This window comes from Trachurus trachurus (genome assembly GCF_905171665.1).
Source record: "Trachurus trachurus genome assembly, chromosome: 23".
In the NCBI taxonomy this organism is placed as follows: Eukaryota; Metazoa; Chordata; class Actinopteri; order Carangiformes; family Carangidae; genus Trachurus; species Trachurus trachurus.
The window spans coordinates 23053582-23079276 of record NC_139912.1 but is presented as its reverse complement, the minus strand read 5'-3'; the positions used below and the strand labels follow the sequence as shown (position 1 = coordinate 23079276).

The 25695-nt window shown below is 42.4% G+C and overlaps 1 protein-coding gene across 1 annotated transcript in view; it reads right to left on the bottom strand.

Moving 5' to 3' along the window:
* The window catches only part of dennd5b (DENN/MADD domain containing 5B), an 85315-nt gene extending 67712 nt beyond the window's left edge, over nt 1-17603 (bottom strand). Inside the window, exon 1 of the mRNA XM_083999782.1 lies at nt 17259-17603. Within this exon, the coding sequence (XP_083855908.1) occupies nt 17259-17367 (109 nt within the window). The 5' untranslated portion in view covers nt 17368-17603. The remainder of the gene's footprint in view (nt 1-17258) is intronic.
* Nucleotides 17604-25695: the final 8092 nt, after the last annotated feature.

Sequence of the window (25695 nt, the reverse complement as noted above, 5' to 3'; positions counted from 1 at the left end):
CTCACGTCAGAAGATGAAGAAATACAGACAGGGGGATGATGAGCAGAGACGGAGGAACAGATCAGAGATACGTAGGTGAGGGAGGCGAGCACGAAGCAAAGGGCACGAGAGTGAGATGAAATCAATGTGTGGAATACAAACAGAGAGAGAGAGCAAGAGCAGGAAGAGGAGAAGGAGTTCCCTGAGCCAATGTTTCATCTCTCAGAAAGAAAAAAATCTACATGATGCTGGATTTACAGTAGGATTAAGCATTATTCAGAATTCTGTATCTCAATATAGAATGATGTGTTCAGAGGATAGGGGGTGGAGGTGTAGTATAAATATATGATCGTATTTCATGTCACATGCCAAGTACAGTAGGCAACTGGCAAGGCAGTGAAGTTGTGTGTTTATTCTTCACTTTAAGGACATGTTTCATCCAGCAGACAGTCTGATCCTCCTCCGGTGTCGTCCACGCTGCTCTGGCAGCCCAACAATTACACAACCCCCAAAACCACACTGTAAACCTTTCTACTTCTGTCACTCCACGTATATAGCGTGCAATGGAAATGCATCCCAGCTCTCTAAGGGACACGCTGCACAAAGTGAAGACTTTATTATCTAATATGAATTCATTATCATTTTCAAATGAATGAGTGCGCTGTTGGAAACCGATTGCAGGAGTCATGAAGAAGGTTTGACTTCTTTGGCACAGACGTGGGATTTCTGATATGGTATGGATAAGTGCAATCATATCGCAACATTTTAAAGGGATAGTTCCACATTTTGGCAAATTGGCCCATTGTCATAATCCCTATAGTCTAGGAGTAGGTTTGTTACCTTTATTTGTTGGTGCAAGCTATTTTTAGAACGGCGGAGCAGAGCCGCAAGTTTTGGAGTTGTTGGATTGTGCATTTGGTGAGTTTTATGAGGCAAAGAAATCCCATTAGCCTCCGTAGCGTAGCTCTGAGCAGCTGATGGCTCTGCTTCGCCGTTCTAAAAACAGCTTGCACCGACAATTAAAGGTAACAAACCTACTCCTAAAACTATAGGGATTACGGCAATGGGCCAATTTGCCAAAATGTGTAACTATCCCTTTAAGAAATTGCATGTCGCAATATTTCCAACCATATGCAGTTGTACAGCACAGCCTGCCACGCTGCCAAGCTTGAACCTTGTTCTTCTACTTTGCTTTCCTTTACGTTGGATCTTGGCGTATGACCAATCAAGCTGCAATTTAGTGGCAGCGTCTCATGCCAATTAGATCATCCTCATTAAAAAACAACTGGAATACAATGATATATTGCTATTAAATAAAAGACCCTGCTGAAATCAGCCTCTCATTTAAAGGAGCTCTGAGGAGCCTTGTGCTACAGCATCACTTCACCTGCCAATCAATGTTCTTTTCAGTCTGCTGATAAAGCAGCCAGTCATTTAGCCTAGAAAATGCCCATCACTGCTTCTCACATTTGGTTCCTCACAAAGCCTTGATGACGACTCTCCAGCCCGAGCCTGGCGATATTACAAAGTGCTTTCAGTCCCACAGCATGTAATCAGAGGGAGAAAGGATGAGAGGAAAGTGTTTGGAGAAGAGAGGGGTGGATGGGGGGTGGTGGGGGTGGGGGTGCAGTAGTTGTTGTGGGCTGTTTAGCTCATCAGCCCCCTTCGGTGGAATAATTTGTCTTGCTTAAACGCTCCCCCCCCGTCTCCATGGAAACCTCTGCGCATCCCGCAGCACGCGGAGCGGAGGCTAAAGGGCCCTCGTTAATGGAGGTTACATCATTCCATTTGAACCCAGGCGTGTGTTAATTGCGTTGCCTCCGGACAGGATCCTCAGCCCGCCACAAAGGCCCACCTGAGAGCGGCCGGGTAATTGATAAACAGCCAGACAATAAGCAGTGATGTTGTATATAATGGCCTCAGCTCTCTGGCTCCTATGAAGGAACAAGGGGGGGGGCTGAGGTTTAAAGGGATAGTTCACCCAAAATAGAAAGTTACAGGGGGTCTCGGCGTAGCAGTGCATGTCCATATAACGGTTGCAAATGGATACCAACTGTCTTTGTAACAAAAAGACACACCAAAAAACATCCAAATACCTCCACGCTGCTCGTATGTAATGTCCGTCTTGTATTGAAGCCCCGAAATGCGAAATTGTCCCAAAAAAAATTAAATAAGTCTATATTTTAAGCTTGTTTTGTAGCTGAAGCTTCTCGAAGCTCCTCTTCCCGGTTCGTCAAATTTGGACGAACTGGGAAGAGGAGCTTCCGTTACAAACAAGCTTGAAATATAGACTTATTGAATTTTTTTCGGGACCATTTCGCATTTCAGGGCTTCAATACAAGACAGACATTACATACGAGCAGCATGGAGGTATTTGGATGTTTTTGGTGTGTCTTTTTGTTACGAAGACAGTTGGTATCCATTTGCAACCGTAGTCAACATGAGGGTGAGTAGATAATGAGTGAAATTTCAATTTTGGGTGAACTATCCCTTTAAGGACGGGACAGAGATAAATAAAAACTGAGCGAAGGGCGACGTGACAGACAGGGGACATGTTTTTTGGTTAGATGGCCCGAAGCGTGAGCGGGGACATGGAGGACGGTTGGATAAGTCACTCCAGCAGCTTGATGTCCCACATTGCATTGCTTCAAGCAGGGGGGGGGGTGGGGGGGGGGTGGGGGGTGGGGGGGTGACATAATGTGAACGGAGGGATGAAAATAAAAAAAAGCACCGCGAGGAGAAGATGTCCTTTTATTTCACATGCAAACGGAGGAAGAGTGAGGAGCCGGAGACGACAGGAAGTTCTGAGTCACTTCAGAACCACAGGCGATGCTGCTGCTTTTACACGTTTCACCATAAACCATGGAACATCCCATAACAAGCAATGATCAGGTGGATTAATGTGCTTTTAAATATGTGGACTGATTGATTATCAATCATACTGATTATTCATGATGACGTCCCAGCTTTAATGACTATTTGTTTCTTCATTGTGCAGTGGACTGAGAAAAAGGGTTTAATCAATTCCCTAGTGCTGAAACATCTAATCAATTCATTTACTGATAATTTAGTGTATTGATTATCAATTAATCTATTTTTCTGCCCTGAAAAACGTTTCCTTGTTGCAGCCTCAGACATAAATGGTGTCTTACATTTATATTTATTTGTCTTATATGACACTAGATTGAATATTTTTGCTTTTAAAATAGTTTTTAAACACATTTGAACTAAAAAGCATCGTTATGAGGGTCTTGCAGATTCTTGCTTGGTTTAAAAGTGTGATATTTACATTTAGGAAATGCATTATATTAACTATAGAGGAGCTTTAAAAACAAAACAACAACAACAACCCTAACCCTCATGATGTCATGGTGATGTCATCTGGGTGACCTCAGCTTAGCCTTATAAAAAACAAAACAAAACCATAACTCAAAGTCTGCAGAGTTGGACACACAATTCACAGGCATTAATGACATGACAAAAAGATGCTTTCTGTTGCATTGTGGGAAACTCAAGATTTCTCATCGCCTCCTTGCTCCATCCATCATCACATCAGAGCTCCGACTCTTCCCATCAGTCCCTGCACCTCAGATCTCCGCTGCCCCTTCTCTCCGCCGGGATAAACAATCCCAGCCACAGGTTCACAAATAGCAGCCGAGTCGCTCTAATCTGCCTCGACAAGTCCACCAGCGTCCCAATTACATAACCTGATGTTGTTAGAGGAGGAGCGAGGGCTTTACCACGACTGAATGTCACCCAGGCTCAGAGTTAACCAACCGCTGATGACCGAGTATCTGGAGGTGATTTGGGCTTTTTGACAAACACACACAGTCCGGTCAAACATTCCATCTATGGAGGGAAATACCTTGAATTGGATTTTGCTACTGAAATAAAGGACTTTTTTATTCAAATATATGCAAAACAGCCATGTGAACACCCATACACTGTAAAACCACTGTATGTATACAGAGAACTTAATAATATAGTGCCTTCATATCAGTGAAGTGTCAGTCTTCATTGATGTTTTACCATCTGCATAGTCTTGTTATTTGTAGCCCAGCTCCATGTAATATGGTAAAATGCTGAATTCCCTATGAGTCCAAATCAGGGTAAAGTTCACACAGCAATGGTTGTTTACAGACAATATAATACTGTGTTTTACAGTTGCCAGGAAATATCTCAGGCCCTCAAAAAGCCCTGGATTACTGGATTTGAAACATGACATGACATGTAAACATGAGAGAATGCAAATGAGTTTCATTCTTCCATCAGACGTTCAGAGAGCAGAGCACGACCTGAGACACGCTTCATTCTGACAAAGCAACAATAGAACTCCATCCTCCACTTCTTCACTGACAAAAAAAATACAAAAAACAGGGCTGTTATGGTCTGTACTGGGACGAGACCGGCGGGCATCTGGATTTCTGCACAGGGAGGTCACGACTATGTGACTTCATTACACACATGACTGGTTCGATTCACTATATTCACTGTCCTGTGCAGTCAGTTCAGCTCGACGGCATGTATGGAGAAGAAAGGAGGCCGAGAGGAAGGAAGAATAGAAGGAAGAATAGGAGGAAGAATGGGAGCTGGAGTGGAGGCGGCTGCACAGGTACAAAGAATCAATCCAATAAGATTTGAAAAGAACATAACAGGGAGTCAGGGACCAGCTTATCTGATAGCGGTCATACTTTATTTACTCAGCCTTATCACGTAGACCAGAGGTCAATGGATGAGTTGGAACTCAATCAGTGGGAGATCAAAGTCCAATTAAGCAATACACACATGCACAGACACACACACCTGTTCTTTCTTCTCTGCCAGCAAAGCAAATATCTTTCTCTCTGTTTCCTCTAAAATTGTCAATCAGTGGAACAAATCTGTTGAGAGTTCCAATTAAAACATGTGCTGGCGACAAAAAGATTTGATGTCTCGTTTAACAAGAAACAAAGTCAGAGACTGTGGATCCAGAAATCCAGAGAGACAGATGTGCATTCAATGTGCAGCTGTGAAAAAACACTGAGTCAAGGTGAAAACAAGTGAATGTGCACGACGAGATCAACAATAATACTCTCAAGCCATGTTTAAAGGAGGTTTGGACAAACTGAAACAAGCTCTGCTAATATCATTCATAATTAATATATACTTAATGAGCTATGACATAACCTTGAGAAGAGGAGCAGAGGTTGTATACTGTTTCAACTAAACTGATCACGAGACCAGGCGATCTGTCATGACTCATGATCTGGCAGATTTAGCGACTCAGCTAAAGACTTTCCTGATGTAATCTTGTTCAGAGTAAATGGGCATTTCCATGACTAATCACTTTAAGGTCAGCTGAGTCACAGTGCCACAGTGTTTTTGCACAAAGCGTTTATCTGATAAATTTATCTTATTCCAATCATACGTCCAAATTAGTGAAAGTCGCCTGCAGCGCTTCCAACGCCCCGGCCCGTCTCTGTCAGACGTTGATTGTTATTAGCCTAAGGGACATTTATATAATAAATAATGTATATTTTCAGATGTGTAGCGGCTCAGGCTGTGTTTATGAAGTATAATCCAGAGTCCAGCGTGTGTGACGCTGAGGCGATGGCCTCTCGGTCGGCAGCTGGGACCCGGGCCGCGCCACCTCTAATCTGTCATAATGGGCCTTAGTTACCGCTGTGTGGCCTGTCACAGTTATGTAAGGAGGTTTATGGGCTGTCTGACATAACTAAACTGCACTGCACTGCTGAGAGATGTTGACTGCGTCCCTGGGGAGTCGGGGGGTGTGTGTGTGTGTGTGTGTTATAGAAGTGCATTCAGAAATCAATCGATAGATGAATCCAGGTGAAATAATCAGGGATGTTTCATCATCAATCACAGGTGAGACAGTCCAACCCAAATGTCAATGTTGTAGTTATGTTTAAAGGGATAGTTCAACATTTTGGCAAATTGGCCCATTGTCGGTGCAAGCTGTTTTTAGAACGGCGGAGCAGAGCCGCGAGCTGCTCAGTGCTATGCTACGCTTTGATGAGGGAAACCAAGAAATCCCATGAGCCTCCGTAGTGTAGCTCTGAGCAGCTCACTGCTCTGCTCCGCCGTTCTAAAAACAGCTTGCACCGACAATTAAGGTTACAAACTTACTCCTAAAACTATAGGGATTATGGCATGGCCAATTTGCCACAATGTTGAACTATCCCTTTAAGTAAACTGTGTTGCAAGATTGTGTTTTACTTTTGACATTATGAAAAAATATCATATTGAGAAAATATCCTGATATTCAATTCTGCTTCTGTCCCTCACTGATTCAAAGGTGTTTTATTGACATGATACTTTAAATACAATGCAGCCACAGCATCTAAACACATTGGCATCATGCAAGCGACAGAGAAGTGACATATTCCTGCATCTGGCTGGATCGAAGGATTGTTCGCAATTTTTGATTGGACAGAGCATCAATCGATCAGAGACTCCAAGTCGACATAACGCAAGCAGTTTAAAGTGAGTGTGTCGTATAATGGCCTCGCTCTAAGTGTGTATCCTGAACCTCCTTCGGACAAAGAAGCCATTATGAAAAAAATAACCTTTACTGTATGTTTCAATACATTGTCAAGGTTACCGTGATGTATGACATGCCTGCAGGGCACACAGCCAATGACAGGTTTTATGACTTTTATGCATTAACAGATTCACACAACAGCTGCAGTTCGAATTCAGATGCTTCAGATTCGTAGCTTCTGCATCTAACAGCAGTGAATGTGCAGGCAGCAAATCACATGGTTCACTTCCAGCACTGCTGTTTTACAGAATAAGCAGAGGACTGAAGATCAGGCTAATTTCTGAATTTTATTACACAAAGATTCAATAAAGGAAGGACACATTCTAAAATTAAGATGAGCTACTGTCGACCGTCTGAAGTTTGTAATTAATTTAGCCTGTGGGAAGTGTGATGTGAGTGTGTGTGTGTGGTGATGTGAGTCCAGATGTGAGTCCTACAGTTATCCCTACATGTGAGATGTTGGCTGAGGAGAGCACAGAGCATGGAAATGAGAGCAAGGACACTCAGGACGAGCAGAGGCCACAGGGGACACAGAGGTGTTTTCTGTTGTTGCGATGCAATCCAAAGGTTGACTTTTAGTGCGTTACAGTGAAATGATTCAGATTTCCGTCTTCATTGTGTTGCTTAAGCTGAGACAGTGGATAAAAAAACCCCAACAGGCTACATGGGAAATATCAGTGACATTTAAATACAAACCCTTCAGGTCATGATGTGACTTTCTGATAGAGCACCGCGGCTTCCTCTCCAGACTGGTGATAACATCTTACCACTCAGAACCCTGCATACGTCAACACATGCCGCCCAGAGGCATCCGCATCTCTCCTCTACACAAGTAGCACTACAGTCCTTTAGGGGAGACGGCTAACTGTCAACTCTTAACATCAATGTGCTTAACTCATTGAGTATTGATATTGTGCCAGCGTTTCGGGGCATTTTGAGTAATATTTCAAGACACGTAGAATATTTTGTACTATGACTCTGAAAACACCAAACAGCTCAAAGGAAAGAGGAGACTCTCTATTTAATTAGGGGGGAAAAAAGACATGTATTGTACATTGTTCCATTCTTGATTTATCTTAAGTTGAATAGAGCCTGGTTGCATCAAAAAGACTTTTTTTCTAGAAAGCTGAGAAAAATACAGTTTTGTGAAAGAGAGTCTCTCAAGAAAAACAGTGATTTATCCGTTTTCATTTTGGCTTCAAAAACATGTAAGACATCTGAAAATTTCATTGCACATGTTTTTTCATTGTACAAAAAAAAAAAAAAAACTAAAATACAACAAGTAGGAGTCTTACTCTGCAGAGTGATGCCTGCTCTCCTACTTCTCCTGCAGTTGCTGCCCCCTCACCCTCTCCTACCAGAAAAGTGCATTTGACGTATATGTACGTCATTGGCACTCAAGCGTTGGATTTTGATTGATGTCCATAGACGTCAATGGCACTCAATGAGTTAATCAAGTGGCTGTGATGCTGCTGGAATACCAGTCAACTTTTTTCCCTGGTAACTTTCTGGAACCATTCATGAAATTAACATGTCTAGAGCTTTGATCAGGCCTGAGCCAGAACAAAAAAAACCTGTCCAAACCAGACCCGAGCCCAGACCACAGCAGATGGTTTGGGACAATTACTACTAACCTATTATTTGTAGTTGCTGCAGCTGCAATTGGACGGACTATGTGAGTGACAGCATTATAAGGTGTATGAGAATGTGAGAGCAACTGACATTTTTTTCATTAGTTAATGGGTTAATGGCAACAGCTCAAACATTACTTTAATGTAAAGAGAGATATGTATTTGTTCTATTGTATGTGCAAATAAATAAAGTCTAAAAAAAAAAAGTCTCTTGACCAAGTCTGCAGGTTTTCGTTTTTCACAGTTTTTCCATCACCTGTTGAGATCAAATATTTTATCTCCAGCAAAAACTGAACCTCAGTGTCTTTCACTGAGCTCAGTAAAGATGAGGCAGTATTTAAATGTTTCACCAACACAGGCCAGAGAACAGCGTTGTCGTGTTTCCATGGTCATGTCCAATTGCAGCTGAGTTGTGGGACCCTCTGGAGAAACCAAAACAACAACCCCCCAGGCTCCCTCTGGTTCCTTTGTCTCTTCATCTCCCATAGAGACAGAACATATGGAGCTGAGGGTCAAAGGTCAGCGTGAGGGAGGGTCGGACTGGTGAAACGTCTGCCTGCACCCCCTCCTGAGATCAACTGCTCACTTTGCCGTTGGACACGGGGAGTCGTTTAGCAAAGAAAAAAAAAATAGGGGTGTGACCGGTCGGCCATAGCTCGCCTCGCAGCATCATCTAAAGGTCGGCGGGGGCTCGGAGACTCCCACAGGCTGATGATCCATCATCGCCGCTCCTCCGCCTCCTGCCTGTTGAACTCTGACTGGAAGCACACGGCCTCTGGGCGAGGATGAGACCACGCAGCCCTGACACTCAGCATCCTGTCACTACCTATGACAAGCACGTCCAGGCCTCTGACAGATTGTCACTATTGTGACTCCGACCTTCCTCCCACATGGTTGAGAGTTTCACAGATTACCTGGAAACTGCTTCTATCCTTTATCTTCCTTCCATCACTATTCATCACAACAGGCATGTCCTCTCCCTCACATCATTTAAATGCCAATTACGACCAACTGAAGAAGGATTTAAAGCCATGATAAGCTGACTTCCTATAGTGACAGGTTGTATATGACAGGATGCTGCTGGTTAAAGGGATAGTTCAACATTTTGGCAAACTGGCCCATTGTCATAATCCCTATAGTTTTAGGAGTAGGTTCGTTACCTTTAATTGTCGGTGCAAGCTATTTTTAGAACGGCGGAGCAGAGCCACGAGCTGCTCAGAGCTACGCTACGGAGGCTAATGGAATTTCTTGGTTTCCCTCATCAAACCCATCAAATACACAATCCAACAACTCCACAACGCTCTGATGGACAAGTTGTGACCTGCACATTCACCACGCTATGAGATAATAACAGAACGTTACGAGACAGAGTTGATTTCGAGGTAAATTCATGCAAAACCGCTGATGCGCGTTCCCGTCGGAAGCAAATTTTCAGCAAGCAGTCTCTGTATTTACCTTGAAAACAACTCCCTCTCGCAATGTTCTGTTATTATCTCATAGCGTGGTGAATGTGCAGGTCACAACTTGTCCACTAGAGCGTTTTGGAGTTGTTGATGAGTTTGATGAGGGAAACCAAGAAATCCCATTAGTCTCCGTAGCGTAGCACTGAGCAGCTCACGGCTCTGCTCTGCTGTTCTAAAAATAGCTTACACCGACAATTAGAAGTAATGAACCTACTCCTAAAACTATAGGGATTATGGCAATGGGCCAATTTGCCAAAATGTTGAACTATCCCTTTAACATTACAAGAGGTCGGACGGATATGAGCATGAACATGTTTATTAATGTGTGTTAGTGCTCATGTGGCCTTGTTTTGTGGTTTCCAGAGGCCAGTTGTGGCTGACATGACCCCACAATGCTGCATCCCACAAGTTGAAATGACAGTTTGAGGGTTACGCCCCCGTCCCCACCGCCCCCCCTCCCCTGAGGGTTAGAGCCAGATCGCGGCGTTAAAGGTCAGGATTCGACATGGTGATGTGTTCAAGGTTAGGGTCAGGCATATTTAGAGGTGGTTAAGGTTCGGGTTAGACCTTCTGCCAGCTTCTTTTTTTAAGGGTGCTCCTTCTTTGTATTGGAAGCCAAGTCAAGTCCCACTCCTCAGGATTATAGCCACAACAACAAAAGAATTAATTGCGATGATAATAATGATAGGAAAGGAAAAGGATGTCCATTAAAAAGTGTAATAAAAAAGTCCCCCCCTTAGGGATTCAGTTGTGGTGGTCCAGGCTGGGGTAAGGAGCATTATCTCAATGTTGGGGACGAGGATGTCCATGTGTGTGTGTGTCCGTGTGTGTGTGTAGACAGTAGTGAAGCCCGGCCGTGTGTAACATTACAGCGATGTGTTCAGTGTAGCCTGGAGGAACTGTCCAAATGGATTACTCTAACAGGCTTAACAGCAGCCTGGCCCGGGCTAACGGAGGCAAACGGGGAAAAAAACAAAAACGCAGAGAGAGATGGCTGAAATCACTACAGGCAGGAAGAGCCGAGGATGGGACTGATGAGCCATGAAAGAAAGAGTGGAGGAGAAAGACAGCTAGGACTTGCGGTAAAAGCAAAACGGGATAAAAGTGAATGCAACAACAACAAAAACAAAACAAAAAAACAGATGGTTTGAGGAGGTCACAGCGTTGGAGCAGGAGAAACATCATTCACTTCATCCTGTACAACACAATAAGCAGTCAAACTATGGCTCTCTCTTTGTTTTACTGAGCTCTCAGCATTGTAGTATTACCCAGGGCATGCCATTGTTATAGCCAAGTCAACAGGGGCATGTGTCAGTGTTGTAGCCGCTGTCGTCAGTGGACAGTGTTATAGCAGCCGCCCCTTTGTGCCGACTGACTCCCAGGGACGCTCTGTGCCCGGACAGATGGCCCGGGCCAGAGGGAGCTTTAGCTGCTCAAATCCCTTTTGTGTCATGCTGCAGCCGCAGCCCGGACGAGGACACTCCCACCGCCGCAGCCCCGTGCAGCACCTCTCAGCTCCAACTCATATTTAAAAACCCACGCCGGGGCAACTTCCCAGCTCCCTACAGCATGCAGCCAGGGAGCTCTTAGAATAAACTGAATTTTAATAGCCGGATAAACAGGGTTAGACTGGACCCAGTGGAGCAACAGGGTCGTCCCAGGGGGGAGGATCAAATGTCCCGCACTGTTTGAATTCAAACTAGGGTTGGCCAGCGCCGTACAGGTGTGTTTCTGGGTTATAAAACAATGTGGAATAATAATCACTAGGGCTGGGACGATATGCTTTTCTCCCGATTCGATTCTTCTACGATATTGCCGATTCTCTCGATTTTTAGTCTGCATTTTTAACATTTATCTGCACACAAATACTGTAGGAGCCTATAAATGAACATACTCCATTATAAAGTGAACTTAAACCCTTTTCAAAACCTGTACTCTCTGTATGTGAAAAAGGCTAACAAATGCACATTGCACAATATTTTTAAAAATTAAAAAACAAAAATATCGATTTAAAAATCGCAATATTTATGTGAATCAATTTTTTCTCCCACCCCTAATAATCAATCAAAAACACTATAATGATATTAAAATGGCTGTATCCTTAGCACTACACACTCACAATAAAGGCTGGAGAAATTGTGGTCAACACATTGATTGGCCATGCCCGAAACTGAAAACTGAAGTGTTTGAACTTCACACAGCAATTAAATATATTGCAGTAAGGTGGTTAAAGCCTGAACCTCCAACATACAATATGTGGACTGAGAAAATAAAGGAAACATACCAGATGGAACAAACAACAAACTCCCTGAGACTTCAAAAAGACATATTCATTAGAAGGTGGAGCCCTGCCATACTGAGGAACCCCTACAGTTTGAATCCAATCTATATTATGAATCTATTTTATCTTTTCTGTTGCAGTCTCTGTTTCTTTTATTGTGTCCAAATCGTTATCATGTCCCTATGTATTGAAAATTTTAGAAAAAAGCAGCTAAAATGATGAATATGATTCTGTATTTGTGATTTGAATGAAACAAAAAGGCTGTGTCTAAGCGAAAAGGATCTCCATGCAGATGACCGGCAATAATCTCCATCCATACCAACATGTCTGAAAAAGCATAATCACATGATCATTCACATCCAGACAGGAAACAGATTGTATATTATAAGACAAGAGATCTCTTTGCTGGGGTTTTAACTCCATGACGCAAAGAGCCGAGGGTCAGAGATGCTTGTATAATGTAAGAGCAACTCAAAAGGAACAAGAGAAGTCTTAAGTCTTAAGATTCAATCTCCTTGAGGGTGGGTTTTTACATCAAAGTCAGCTGCTATGAAAGACATTCACGTTGAACTGGATGTGTTAAAACTTGTAATGAAGAGATGAAACCTTTACAGCTTCTAAAGGGGGGTGATTGGCACCTGGCTAAGAATCAGAGGCGGTTGTAAATCCCACTGCTTTGCTTTCTCACCAGGCCCAGCAACTCTCCCTGTCTCTGAGCTGATATTAACATATCTACGTCTGGGTTATGGCTGACGACTAGACTAGACCCCTGATAGAGGACGGATAAAAGCCTGTCTGAGTCCGTGTCACCACAGACACACAGGGTGGGGGGTTGCTGTTGAGGAGTGGGAGGTGTGAAAGGTGGAGACGGAGAGCAGGGGATGAAAGGAGAAGGAGAGGGAGGACAAAAAGTAAAGGAGGAGGAGGAAGATGGTGAGGCGTCTGTCTGACAACTGAAACTGAGCATCTGTTGTTTCAGTGCGTGTGAAGGTATGTGCTGCACATCTGTGTACGCTCATGCATATCAGTGATGATAAATGCAAACAAGCATGAACCCCACAGTACCCCACTGTATCCAATTACTGGAACCTGCACTGAGACAGGTTTTTTTTTCTCCATGTAATATTTCAAAAGTAATTCAGGTATTCAGATTTACAGCTCTGTAAGGTTTGTGTGAAATTGACCAATCACAACAACACGGTCAAAATGGAAACAATAAATAAACGCATCGTGAGTTTTAATCCCTAATATGGAACAGTTTCCAAAAGCACTGGAATAATTCAATCTGATAACATCTTCCCCTATGATTCAACCGACTCAAGACAACGTACAGTGCTGTTGAGTGTGTGTATTGAGAGCACTCTGTATTCTATATTCTATATTATTCTATATTCATTAAGTCAGACCTGCAACAAGTTGTTGTTCAATCAATCAGTCGACTGAGAGAATGATCCATTTCTGAGTGATTTTGAGCAGAGATGAGGTTACCTATATACACTGTGTACATCATTTACAGTGTTCAAATATAAATCTCTATAGAGAACAACACAACTTTTTTTTTGCTATGAAACATTCAGCAGTTTAAATGATAAGTGAACACTAGTGATTAGCTGACTGACTGACTGATAATCAATTGCAAACTAATTTGAAAATGGATTACAACATAGCAAACTGCACTAAAACTGCAATCCTGATGATTTGCTGCGTTTCTCTGTGTCATAGATCAGTAAATTAAAGGGACAACGAGGAGTTTTGGAAAAGCGAAGCGTTTTCACACTACATTTATGAGCCTCCGCGCACCGTGAAATTCTTTGACCGGCGCAAGACAGACTCATGTTTTCATTCATCAATAATAAAAGTCAACAAGTGTGGGTAACGTAGATTCATCCACATTAACGTGAGACTTTTTTATAACTGAATAGAAACTCCTCGTTGTCCCTTTAAATATGATTGGGTTTTGGATTGTATTAAACAATAATGATGTGAAGACGTATCAGAAATTCTAGCCTAAACAATAAATCCAAATAAATAAATGGCGATAATAATTGACATATGGCCAACAACCAAAAATAAAATTCAGGAATCTCATCAACAGCAGTGAGTCTTTACTCAGTCTTTCCTTCAGAAATACAAAGTGCAACATTGAAAACATCTTTCACTGGAAGAATTAAGACAGTGTAATCATAACACGCATCTTTATATCCCTATATATGATTATTTAAGGCGCTCAGCTGTCCAGCACTGGACTGAGCCACTGTCATCTCTGCAGCCTGGGGTAGAGGATGGAGAACTGGTGCATTATACATGTCATACTGTAGCAGCACTGACCTCATATCTCTATCAATAACTGACGTGCCGAGCGTCTCCCCCCCCCCCCCCCCCCCCCCCCCATATCAGCTCCTCGCTCCTCTCACCTTTCATCTCAACAATGCTGCTGACCCAAAATACATCTGGTGTTAGAATGTGGGGGATATTTCCAGCTCTGAGTGGGAGCCAACGGGGTATTTATATCACCGAGGCTCACTGGCATCATATGTGGCGAGTGTCTGGGCTGACGAAGTGGCTATTTATGGGGCGGGAATTAACCGAGCTAATTAGCATTCCAGTCTGAGGCAAAGACCTGAGAATGTAGACACTTAATTAGGAACCCCAAACTAGTGGGGAGGGTCTGAACCTCAGAGCTTTTGTGGCATAAAATCTAAAAGATGTTGGAAACACTGTGAGCACCAAGAGGGAGAGGGTTGCAAACATGGACTCTCTGGATGTTCGGACTGGAGGTTGTGGTTCTTAAAGGGATAGTTCAACACTTTTGGCAAATTGGCCCACTGCCATAATCCCTAGGAGTAGGTTTATTACCTTTATTTTTCAGTGCAAGCTATTTTTAGATCGGCGGAGCAGAGCCGCGAGCTGCTCAGAGCTATGCTACGGAGGCTAATAGGATTTCTTGGTTTCCCCCATCAAATACACAATCCAACAACTCCAAAGAGACTGCTTACCGAAAAACTGCCCCCAACGGGAATGTGCATCAGCGGTTTTGCATGAATTCACCTCGAAAACAACTGTCTCGTAACCTTCCTTTATTATCTCATAGCGTGGTGATGGTGAATGAGTTTGATGAGGGAAACCAAGAAATCCCATTAGCCTCCGTAGCGTAGCTCTGAGCAGCTTGCAGCTCTATTCTGCCGTTCTAAAAATAGCTTGCACCGACAATTAAAGGTAACAAACCTATACTGCTATGACTATAGGGATTATGGCAATGGGCCACTTTGCCAAAATGTTGAACTATCCCTTTAAAGGTTGAGATCCACCGTATTCCAGAGCAGGCACCAAAAGACAGAGAAAGAGAAGACGCTGTAAACCTTAATGGAGCCCTAGGCAGGTCTACAGGAAGTCTAGCCCTCTGGTAGAACAATGGGCTGAGGGAAGTAAAGAGCACACAGCCACTGCAGCACCGGGAGGAGGGGATCCACCGCTTCAAATAAGCAAAAGGCATACAACACTGCTTAATGTGGGTCACCGCAATAACCGCCCTCCCCTGGGTACCAAAGATGTGGGGGTGTTATACAGACTGGACTATTAATTCTATTGACTAATCAATTTATCAATTACTGGTGTTCTAAGCTCCTGTTCTCCAGCTGGATTTTAGGAAAATCGGCAGACTGTTGAGTCAAATCCTTAATCTATAGATGTTTGTGGTCTTAAATGTATTTATTCTTGTTATAAAAAGCTCCAAGATGGACACATCTTTGACCAGATCTTCTAGTTTCACCACCGAAAGCAGCAAAGATATAAACTGTGGGTCAAGCAAACAATCAAAGAAGCCAAAGGACACGTCATCAACAGCCCCGGGAACTATTCTGACGACTGATTTACTGTCATTTATGAGAGAAAATCCCCAAACTTCTCCAATCTCCTTCAACTGTGGTGGTTTCGCGGGGATTTTTAAGTGTTGGTTGGACAAAATTAGACATCTGCAACTGTCACCTTGACCTAAGAGACACTGTGATGGACATGTTGGTTTTTTCCATTCCATTGGCAGATTAATGAATATTGAAAACACACACACACACACAGAAACACACACACCAGGAGGATCTCAGCAGGTTGGTTTGATGTTGGCGACAACAGAGTGTGAATGTGATGGAAGCTCATTAGTGTGTGTCGCCTCTCTCACCCTGTCACCCAAATCTCATCCTGAGATTCACTGTAGCCTGAAGCAAATGTACACACACACACACACACACACACACACCCCAAAATGATCCCCAGAGACATTCACAAACTGATAACCAACACTCAAAGGCACAAAAGAACAAGCTTCATATATTTTCAGGAGCTCTGTCCTCAAACATGCAGTCGCAGCAGCTCACTTTCAACACACATGTGGACTTTACAGTTCTGAACTTTGGCCCAGAGTCTCAGTTGCACAGACAGGAGCTACTAATTCATCTGTGATGTAATACCTGAGCAACACGCCATGCATTTGGTGACAGAGTAAACTGGTGCAACACCACTGCTGCCGTCATAAGAGGAGACACTGGCTTTGTGCGCTCCGAAGAAAAACAACAACAGTCCCTATATCTCGATACGCAGGCAGGTCTTCAAGCAGCGAGCAGCTGTGTTGCAACACACAGCTTCTCTGCTCCCCCTCCACTGAATTAAATCTCTCCCGCTGTGGTTGCTCCACCACCTTTAACAATCTTCCTGGAAACATTAAACGCAACATAATAAAAAGCGGTGGATGGAAAGCAAAGGGAGATTCTTCTATGAAATGTTTGGTTTGTCATCTGTTATAATAGGCTACAAGAGGCTGCATATGGGACTATTTGGGGTTTGTTTGGGGAAACTACAGAATAGAGTATACAGTCCTATAATTATGAGCAGTGATGTGACTGGCTGCCTCAGAGGGAGCAGCACAGGAAGTTTAAATCTGATTCTGGTGATTTTTTGCTCACACAGGATGTCCATTGACCTTACATGACAGCAGTTCACAGGGTAGAGGTATCCCAGTCAACAAGCCTGACTAACAAGTGTATAAGTAGCCTAGGCTATATGGAGGTCTGATTTACAGCACTCTGTGAAATGAAGCCATTCATTGTGTGCTTATCATAATGAATTTAAATTAAAGTAGCCTATTTATAATATGTCACTAAAGCCGTTTATGTTGCTGTGATTAGAGGTCCTGCATCATAATGTATCTTCTCACCACAGGAGCCCTACATGATGGTGGAGGGATATCTCTGGTCAACAACATTCCTCAGAGTGAAGCTGCTGGAGGACTGTGGAGGTTTCTTTTTTATATATACTTTAAGTGAAAATTTACAGACACAATAGTGTGTAGAAATAGTGAACTAAGCCCGTACCTGCTAACTCGTCCGGTTCCAGTCCAGTTTCTGTGTCTATCCCACAAATAGCAAAGTAGTGTGCGAAGCGGCAGGGCGCCGCAGCGGACACCGCGGAGCTCCCACTCATCCCGGCTCGGCGTGCAGCGCTGTCCGCTGCTACTTCTCCCAGCGACACATCTCCACTCCAGAGGAACTGGGAGGAAACTGAACTGGCTTTAACTGCTCCAAATATACGCGTCGCTGCGCCGATTCCTGGCGGTAAAAACAAAGAGAGTCTGCGATGAAGCGAAGTTGCTTTTGTTCCGTTTGGTTTAGTTGAGTTTGGTTGGACTGTGTCTGCGGAGCTTCCCGACACACTGAGCGGCTGAGCGGCAGGAGAGACAGAGCTGAATCCCCGCCTCCATCAGCGCAGCTCTAATGAGCCGCCCGCCTGCCTGGAAGGGCGGGATATTCAAATCCAGCGTCCATCAGTGTCTCCTGCACTAGCTGCCCTTTGTGTAGGCTGAATTGAGGGTGATTGGGACAGTTTTTGAATTTCTGCCTTGTGAAAGCTTTTTTTGTTTTTGTTTTGCCATAATAAAGAAAAATAGCCTAACAGAGATTTCTGTAATAGTGAAGATGTTAGGCCTACCTATCCATTTGAGGAGGAAAGAAGGTTATATCATAGACTTCCTTTTGTGTAATTAGAAATTAGAATTAGAAAAACTTTATTGTCCCGCCAAGGCAGGAAATTCATCTTTGGTCTCACTTATAGACAGAACAGACAGAACACAAACGCTTGCCAGCAAGGCTTAGCTACATGAGACAAAACAAAGTCAACAGCGGTCACATCACATACAGATAGGCTAGTAGGTAAAAATAAAAATAAAAATAAAATAAAATCCCCTTTACTGTGTCTTGTTTATTATATAGATGGCATTGGGGATAAAGGAGCCCTTGTAGATCTTTTTCTTTGCTAGAGGAACTCTATAGCGCCGCCCTGAGGGAAGTTGTTCAAATTCACTGTGTAGGGGGTGATCTCATCTCTAATTATTGACAGGGCTTTCCTTTGTACAGCGGTGTTATAGAGGCTGTCTAGTGATCTTTGTTGACGGCCAACTATCTTCCCAGCCATGTTGATGATCCTATTGAGTTTATTTTTTTTACTTGGGTCAAGTGCCCGTACCAGACGGCGCATGATAGCTATTAAAAATAAAAATACTTTCTACCAGGCTGACATACACCCTTTCAATTTCCTGACCCAAAGCCTTTTTATTTGATTGGGACAGGACCTTTGGCTGTTTGGGAAAGCACATCTTATCATTGATTTAGGCTAGTGTATGCAGTAGGGGAGACTGGGGACAGTTGCAACAAGCCTTATTTCTCCAATCAGAAACATGCAAGAATGATGACACTCACACTGCACATTCAGCATCTGCTCCTGCTTGTACTGAGACCAAGTTGTTTTAAGGGTATGAAAGTAACTTTTTTCATTAGCTGTATTTTTGTCATACTGTCCTTTGGCCTTTTGTATGAATGAATCCAAACCTACCTAGTTTGAATCACTGTTTTGTTGACTATCAAATGACATGGTTAGCATGTGTCAATGTCACTGTGTCTAGCTGGTACATGATGTTTTGTCATGGCTGATAGGGTGCGGACGGGTGCAACAACTGCCATTTGCAAGCACATAATTTATAAAATGGAACATTTTAGCTTAAAATAGGCACAAAATAGGCATGTTTATTCCTCATGATGAACAGAACAGCCAATTATATTAAACCATGAGAGACGCTTAAGATAAACAAAATAATTCTTCCTATAATGAAATATGCACTATAGCCTAGTTGTATCTTGTTCTATGGGACAAAATTAGCCACATATATTTTCCTATGAAAATTGGAGAAAAGTTGATTTATTTGATGTCATACAGTGAATAAATCATCCAAAAGTAGAGTACATGCTTATATAAGTTTTTTGTATTGCAAATAGTTCCATTCTTCTTGTCTCAAACTAAGCTATTGAGTTTTATTACCACTGTTAACCCCTGCACATTGACTCAAGGCCTGTGTTCTACGCAAAACAAAACTCCAACTGTTCTCTGAGAAATATTACTAAATAACTAAATCATACTATAGTATTATTGAAAGACTGTTTTTGCAACTGTCCCCAGTCTCCCCTAATTGCACAATTTAATTCATAGCTACTTTACAGTTTTTCTCAGTCGCTTTGGTGCTTTTCTCACATCACTCTTAACATTTGCACAACAGTTAGTGCATTTCTCAGAACAATTATCACAAACTGCAAAACCTAGTGGATAACCTGCAAAAGCGCGTCACTTGCTCCAAATGGATTGTCCATCCCTCAAAAGCAAGTACTCATGTCAATGAAACTGTCAGTGTCGTCAAAATGAGAAGTCCTGACACCATCGTTTATGAACAAGATGGTCAAATGGCTTTGTCATGTTTTCATTAGGACACTTTATTCTCTAAGTGTTTTCCAATGCACAAAGTGATGATACTACCTGAAAATGCTCCAGACAGCACTATACACTACTTGTACAGCCATGTGAAAACTACAGTAAAGTTACACATTACTGTATTTAGTGGAGATACTGAATATGTATGTTTCACATTTCTACTGCATACAGTAATGCTCTTTGCAATTCTGATTTGTTCACAGCGTTGTGCAAAGGAAAAATACACTACAGTCATCTACAACAAACATAAGAAACACTCTTTGGGTACAACTTTACGTAAACAATGCTGCAGTACATATAGTAACTGAACCTACAGAGTACTGTAAATCATTCCTGCACATCCAGACGTTCCAGTCACATTTTCATCTACATCACTCTGTCAATTGTAGCGATTGAAACAGATTCAATATTCCCAAAGATACAGTAATGTCATCCTTACATTGTATCTCTTTCAACCTTATGCCATTGTTTGTAATCTGCACAAATGTCTTGTTCTTGTAGCAGAGTAAAAAGGGCTCAGTCTCTTCCACCTCTGTGAGGTTGTCTTGTAATCCTATGTGATGCAGAGTAAAATTACAGTAATGTACAGTACATGTACTGCATCAACCATTATTACTGTAGTGTACAATACTGTAAAAGTGCTTCCTACTTGTAAAATGCTGTAGTACAGTACCGTACTGTAAAGATGGGAAATCTGTAATACATTACAATACAGTAAATCTGTTCTCTAGTGAAGCTGTAAGTCTAAATGTAAAAAGTTCTTGTCCCACTGTATCTTACAGTAATGCCTGACACAATGACAGCAGTGCAGATTGTTTAGTGCTGAATTACTGTCCAATACCATACATACCTGTTGTTCCTTACTGTAAATGTTTGAATAATTGAATTCACAGCTTCTCCCAACATTTAAAACCAGTTTGACAGATTTTGAAAACTAGTTCAAGAATTTTGTATGTAATGACTCAAGCAATGAAATGAGGACTATTAGTTTTATAGGGAAAGACTATTCAGCATTCAAAAGTATAGTTCATTTTGACTGACATGACATAAACAAATGATAATGTTGTAAAACAGCAGAGAATTGTATGAGAGCAACTGATACATGTCCAAAAGCATTTGCAATTTGTTCAGAGGAAGGAGAAACTGCCACTATGATGTGGACAAATGACTACATGTTGTGGAGGTTGAACTAATAGTTATGAGAACTTTCATTCTGATCTGAGAATAGCACCAAAGCGACTGAGAAAAACTGTAATATAATTTTCCTTTTGCTGTCCATCATTATGAATTAAGACTCCATGTTCATTTCTGGGTTTAAAAATCCATCCGCAATTCATACATTAAAGCTGCCTTTCCTCACTGTCAACTTGGGTGTTTTCCCTGCCTCCACTATCTTTCCTCACTCAAACTGTAGGCTATTTTTCCCCTGTTTGTTTGTTCTTTCCCCGTGCTCTCCCTTTTGCTGCCTTCCTGCATCTCTCTTGTCTTACTGGTGGCCCATAGATAGATAGATAGATAGATAGATAGATAGATAGATAGATAGATAGATAGATAGATAGATAGACAGATAGACAGATAGATAGATAGATAGATAGATAGATAGATAGATAGATAGATAGATAGATAGATAGATAACACATATTGTGATATCATAGTTCTTCAGGCATTTATGAAAACCTCTGTAACATGTCAATCAATTTGGGTTTTTCTGTTCTGATTGGGTGGTAGGATGGGAGTTCATTATGTTTGTGTGTTCCATAGCTTCAACAAAGACTGCACACTAGAATACTACATAATATAGGCCTGAATGATGCTGCTGGCCGGTTTGGATCATTGTCCTCTTGCATCAGCTAGCCTCTACTGAGCTTCAGCAGATGTAGGGCTGGTCACCTTACAGGACATTATTCTGTTAGATAGCTACCTTGATGAAAGCTTCATTAGAGCTGTTCAGGAAAAGCTGCAAGTCTCTCCAAACTAACTCACCTCTGAGATGATGGTTTCTTCTTGGTAACCAGTGCAGCTTTCACACCGTGCATAATGCTGAATGCTGTTCCAAACAATTCAGCCTCAGTTTCATCAAACCAGAAACCTTTTCCCCAGTAGTGCCGTAGAGGTCAAGCTGCTTGTCAGCAGGGCTCAGGTCTTTTGGAGAACAGCAGCTTTCATGGTGGTGTTGTGTAATGCCATGCTGCAGTGCTGCCTGGTCTGTGTGTGTATCCCAGCCATAGAGACGGAGGTACGTTTTATCAGTCTGTTTTCTGGGAATAATTGACATAAGGAGAAACCAGATACAAGCCGTTTTTTCGTTTTTTCGTTTTGGAAAAAAAACGGAAATCAAAATTTCAGTTCGTTTTCTCGTTTTTGGTTCTTATTTAGCAAAACGAATTTACCACTCAATATTTTGTTTCCGTGGGTGGGCGGGTCCTCTGATTGGCTAGTGTGCTTCCTTGCCCTGTGCCCTTCAAAATAAAAGTTCCTCAATTTGATAATGTCGACAAAAATATTACTGTAGTAGGCTACAGACACTAGCAGACATACAGGACCCCATCACCCACAGTCAAAACTGACATGGCTTCAAATAATAATAGTAGGCTATTCATAATGAAAATGAGAACTTATGAAGTTATGATGACTTCAGTGTCTGTTTAGCCACAAGGTGGCGCAGTTATTACATGAAGAGTAGATCTGAGGGCTTTACTACGACGGAGGCTCACAACATATCGTGTGTATTATTGAAAGCGAGGGGTGTGCCTAGACTGTACAGTAACTTCGTTCAATATACAGTAGATACTACTTCAAAGTGGCCATTTCACTCGCGGGGAGCGAGATTCACGCAACGCGTGAAATGTGAGTGAAAGTGATCACACATGAGAGCATTATGACTGATAGCTCCCCTGGTAGAACAGCTCCCTCAGTAAGCTGAAACATCCGCTGGTGTGGGTTCGAATCTCAGATCAGGTTGTACCATTAATGTGTTTTCTTTTCTCATCATCATTATGATCACACATGGCTTAAGTTTGAGCAAATAAATGAGCAAATGAGCATTCATTCTCCGCCGGGCCGAGTCACCAACTTCCCTGCTTGTGTACATGTTTATAGGGATGTGAACGTGTACTTAAAGCAGAAGTGAGTGATATATTTGTGTTAATATAAGTCTTAAATAGTTATATCTTCCGACAGCAATCACTTACATAGAGTGTTTGGACTGAAACACGGGTCTCTCAGTCCCTCTGCTCTGCTCTGAGCCGAAGAGAAAACATTTATCGTATCCTACAGTTTTTATCCAATGAGGAGAGAGAACGGCATGCAGGGCTGTGTGTGCAGCCAAGGAACGCCGTGAATGTGGTGACGTAGCGACGAGGACTGTTATGGTGCGTTCAAGGAAACTCGTATTTTTCCGACCGTGAAGTGGTACCAGTTCGATCTGGTACGAGTTCACCGGTCGGAAGTTACGAGTGGCCGTTATAGTGACTTTCACCGGTAAAACAGGTCGGAAAAACACGAGTGGGTTGCCTGGAACGCTACAAAGTCGTAAGTTGTGACTTGAAGCTGTAATTTACGATTTCAAAAGCCTGCCTGGAACGCAGCATTAGCGAAAACGACCGGATCACTCACTTCTGCTTTAAATACACGTGTACACTGTGCATTTTCCTGGCCAGCACAGGTACCAGGAGACCAAGACCCCCTGTCTTGTCGGTCCTCCACCCTTCCTGATCCGCCGCAAGTTGCAAGAGCCCCGCGGAGCCCAGTCTCTCCCTCCTCTCCCACACTTCAGCACCTGTCCTGGGCTGTCAGTCTGCAGGGACGGCGCGTGTCATAAGCCGTTGGAGACAAATACGTACACAAGCAGGGAAGTTGGTGCCTCGGCCCGGCGGAGAATGAATGCTCATTTGCTCATTTATTTGCTCAAACTTAAGCCATATGATCATAATGATGATGAGAAAAAAAAACACATTAATGGTACAACCTAAACCGAGATTTGAACCCACACCAGCGGATGAATCAGCTTACTGAGGGAGCTGTTCTACCAGGGAAGCTATCAGTCATAATGCTCTCATGTGTGATCACTTTGTCACTCAAATTTCACGCGTTACGTGAATCTCGCTCCCCGCGAGTGAAATGGCCACTTTGAAATAGTATCTACTGTATTGAACGAAGTTACTGTACAGTCTTTGTCACTGTACAGAGTAGACACTCTGTACTCACTAGCCTATAGCCTATAGGCACACCCCTCGCTTTCAATAATACACACGATATGTTGTGAGCCTCCGTCGTAGTAAAGCCCTCAGATCTACTCTTCATGTAATAACTGCGCCACCTTGTGGCTAAACAGACACTGAAGTCATCATAACTTCTCATTTTCATTATGAATAGCCTACTATTATTATTTGAAGCCATGTCAGTTTTGACTGTGGGTGATGGGGTCCTGTATGTCTGCTAGTGTCTGTAGCCTACTACAGTAATATTTTTGTCGACATTATCAAATTGAGGAACTTTTATTTTGAAGGGCACAGGGCAAGGAAGCACACTAGCCAATCAGAGGACCCGCCCACCCACGGAAACAAAATATTGAGTGGTAAATTCGTTTTGCTAAATAAGAACCAAAAACGAGAAAACGAACTGAAATTTTGATTTCCGTTTTTTTTTCCAAAACGAAAAAACGAAAAAACGGCTTGTATCTGGTTTCTCCTTGTGTCAATTATTCCCAGAGAACAGACTGATAAAACGTACCTTGGTCCATAGATCCCAGAATGTTCATCACTTTATTTCTGCCTTGCCTTGAAAACATATCTGTTGCATTGTACAACCAAATTTGCAGAGCGTGTATTTAGATGTTTTTTCTTAGCTGCTCTCGGGTCCTCCATATAATGCGTTGTTTATGAATGTTACTTAGAGGATCCAACCATATATTAATACAATGCAGGTAAATTCAAATAATAATTTTATTTGTTTTGGAAATCACTGTCCCACATTTTTGCTCTGCAAAGTGAGACCATTATTTCTTGAAATATAAACCACTAACAATGATGGCATAGTAAGGAGACAGTTAAGGCATACATTGACTCTGTTTTCCACCCTTAAAGGACTTTAAAAGCCTTTAAGTGTACCACGTAGCAAAAAAAGTTACCCATTGATTTTTCTTAATGGGTCCAGTTTGGTGTCTGCTCTAACAGCAGCTGATCAGTTTAAAGGGATAGTTCACCCAAAATTGAAATTTCACTCATTATCTACTCACCCTCATGTCGACTAAGGGCTGGGAGAAGTTGCAGAGTCCTCCGTGGCTTCTCTGAGTTACAGGGGGTCTTGGCGTAGCAGTGCATGTCCATATAACAGTTGCAAATGGATACCAATTGTCTTCGTCCAAAAAGACACACCAAAAAAACATCCAAATACCTCCATGCTGCTCGTATGTAATGTCCGTCTTGTATTGAAGCCCCGAAATGCGAAACTGTTCCAAAAAAAATTAAATAAATCTATATTTCAAGCTTGTTTGTAGCAGAAGCTCCTCCTGGTTCGTCAAATTTGGACGAACCAGGAAGAGGACAGACCCTGGTTCGTCCAAATCTGACGAACCGGGAAGAGGAGCTTCCGCTACAAACAAGCTTGAAATATAGATTTATTTAATTTTTTTCGGGACAATTTCGCATTTCGGGGCTTCAATGCAAAATTGACATTACATACGAGCAGCATGGAGGTATTTGGATGTTTTTTGGTGTCTTTTTGTTACAAAGACAATTGGTATGCAACCGTTATATGGACATGCACTGCTACGCCGAGACCCCCTGTAACTCCGAGAAGCCATGGATAACTCTGAAACTTCTCCCAGCCCTTAGTCCACATGAGGGTGAGTAGGTAATGAGTGACATTTCAATTTTGGGTAAACTATCCCTTTAAGATGCTTTACCATAACCTTAAAAAAAACAACTCAACCGTGTACAAATAATCTTTGCTGTGCAATTTTCATTATATTTTGAGGTTGTATTTCAATATACCATT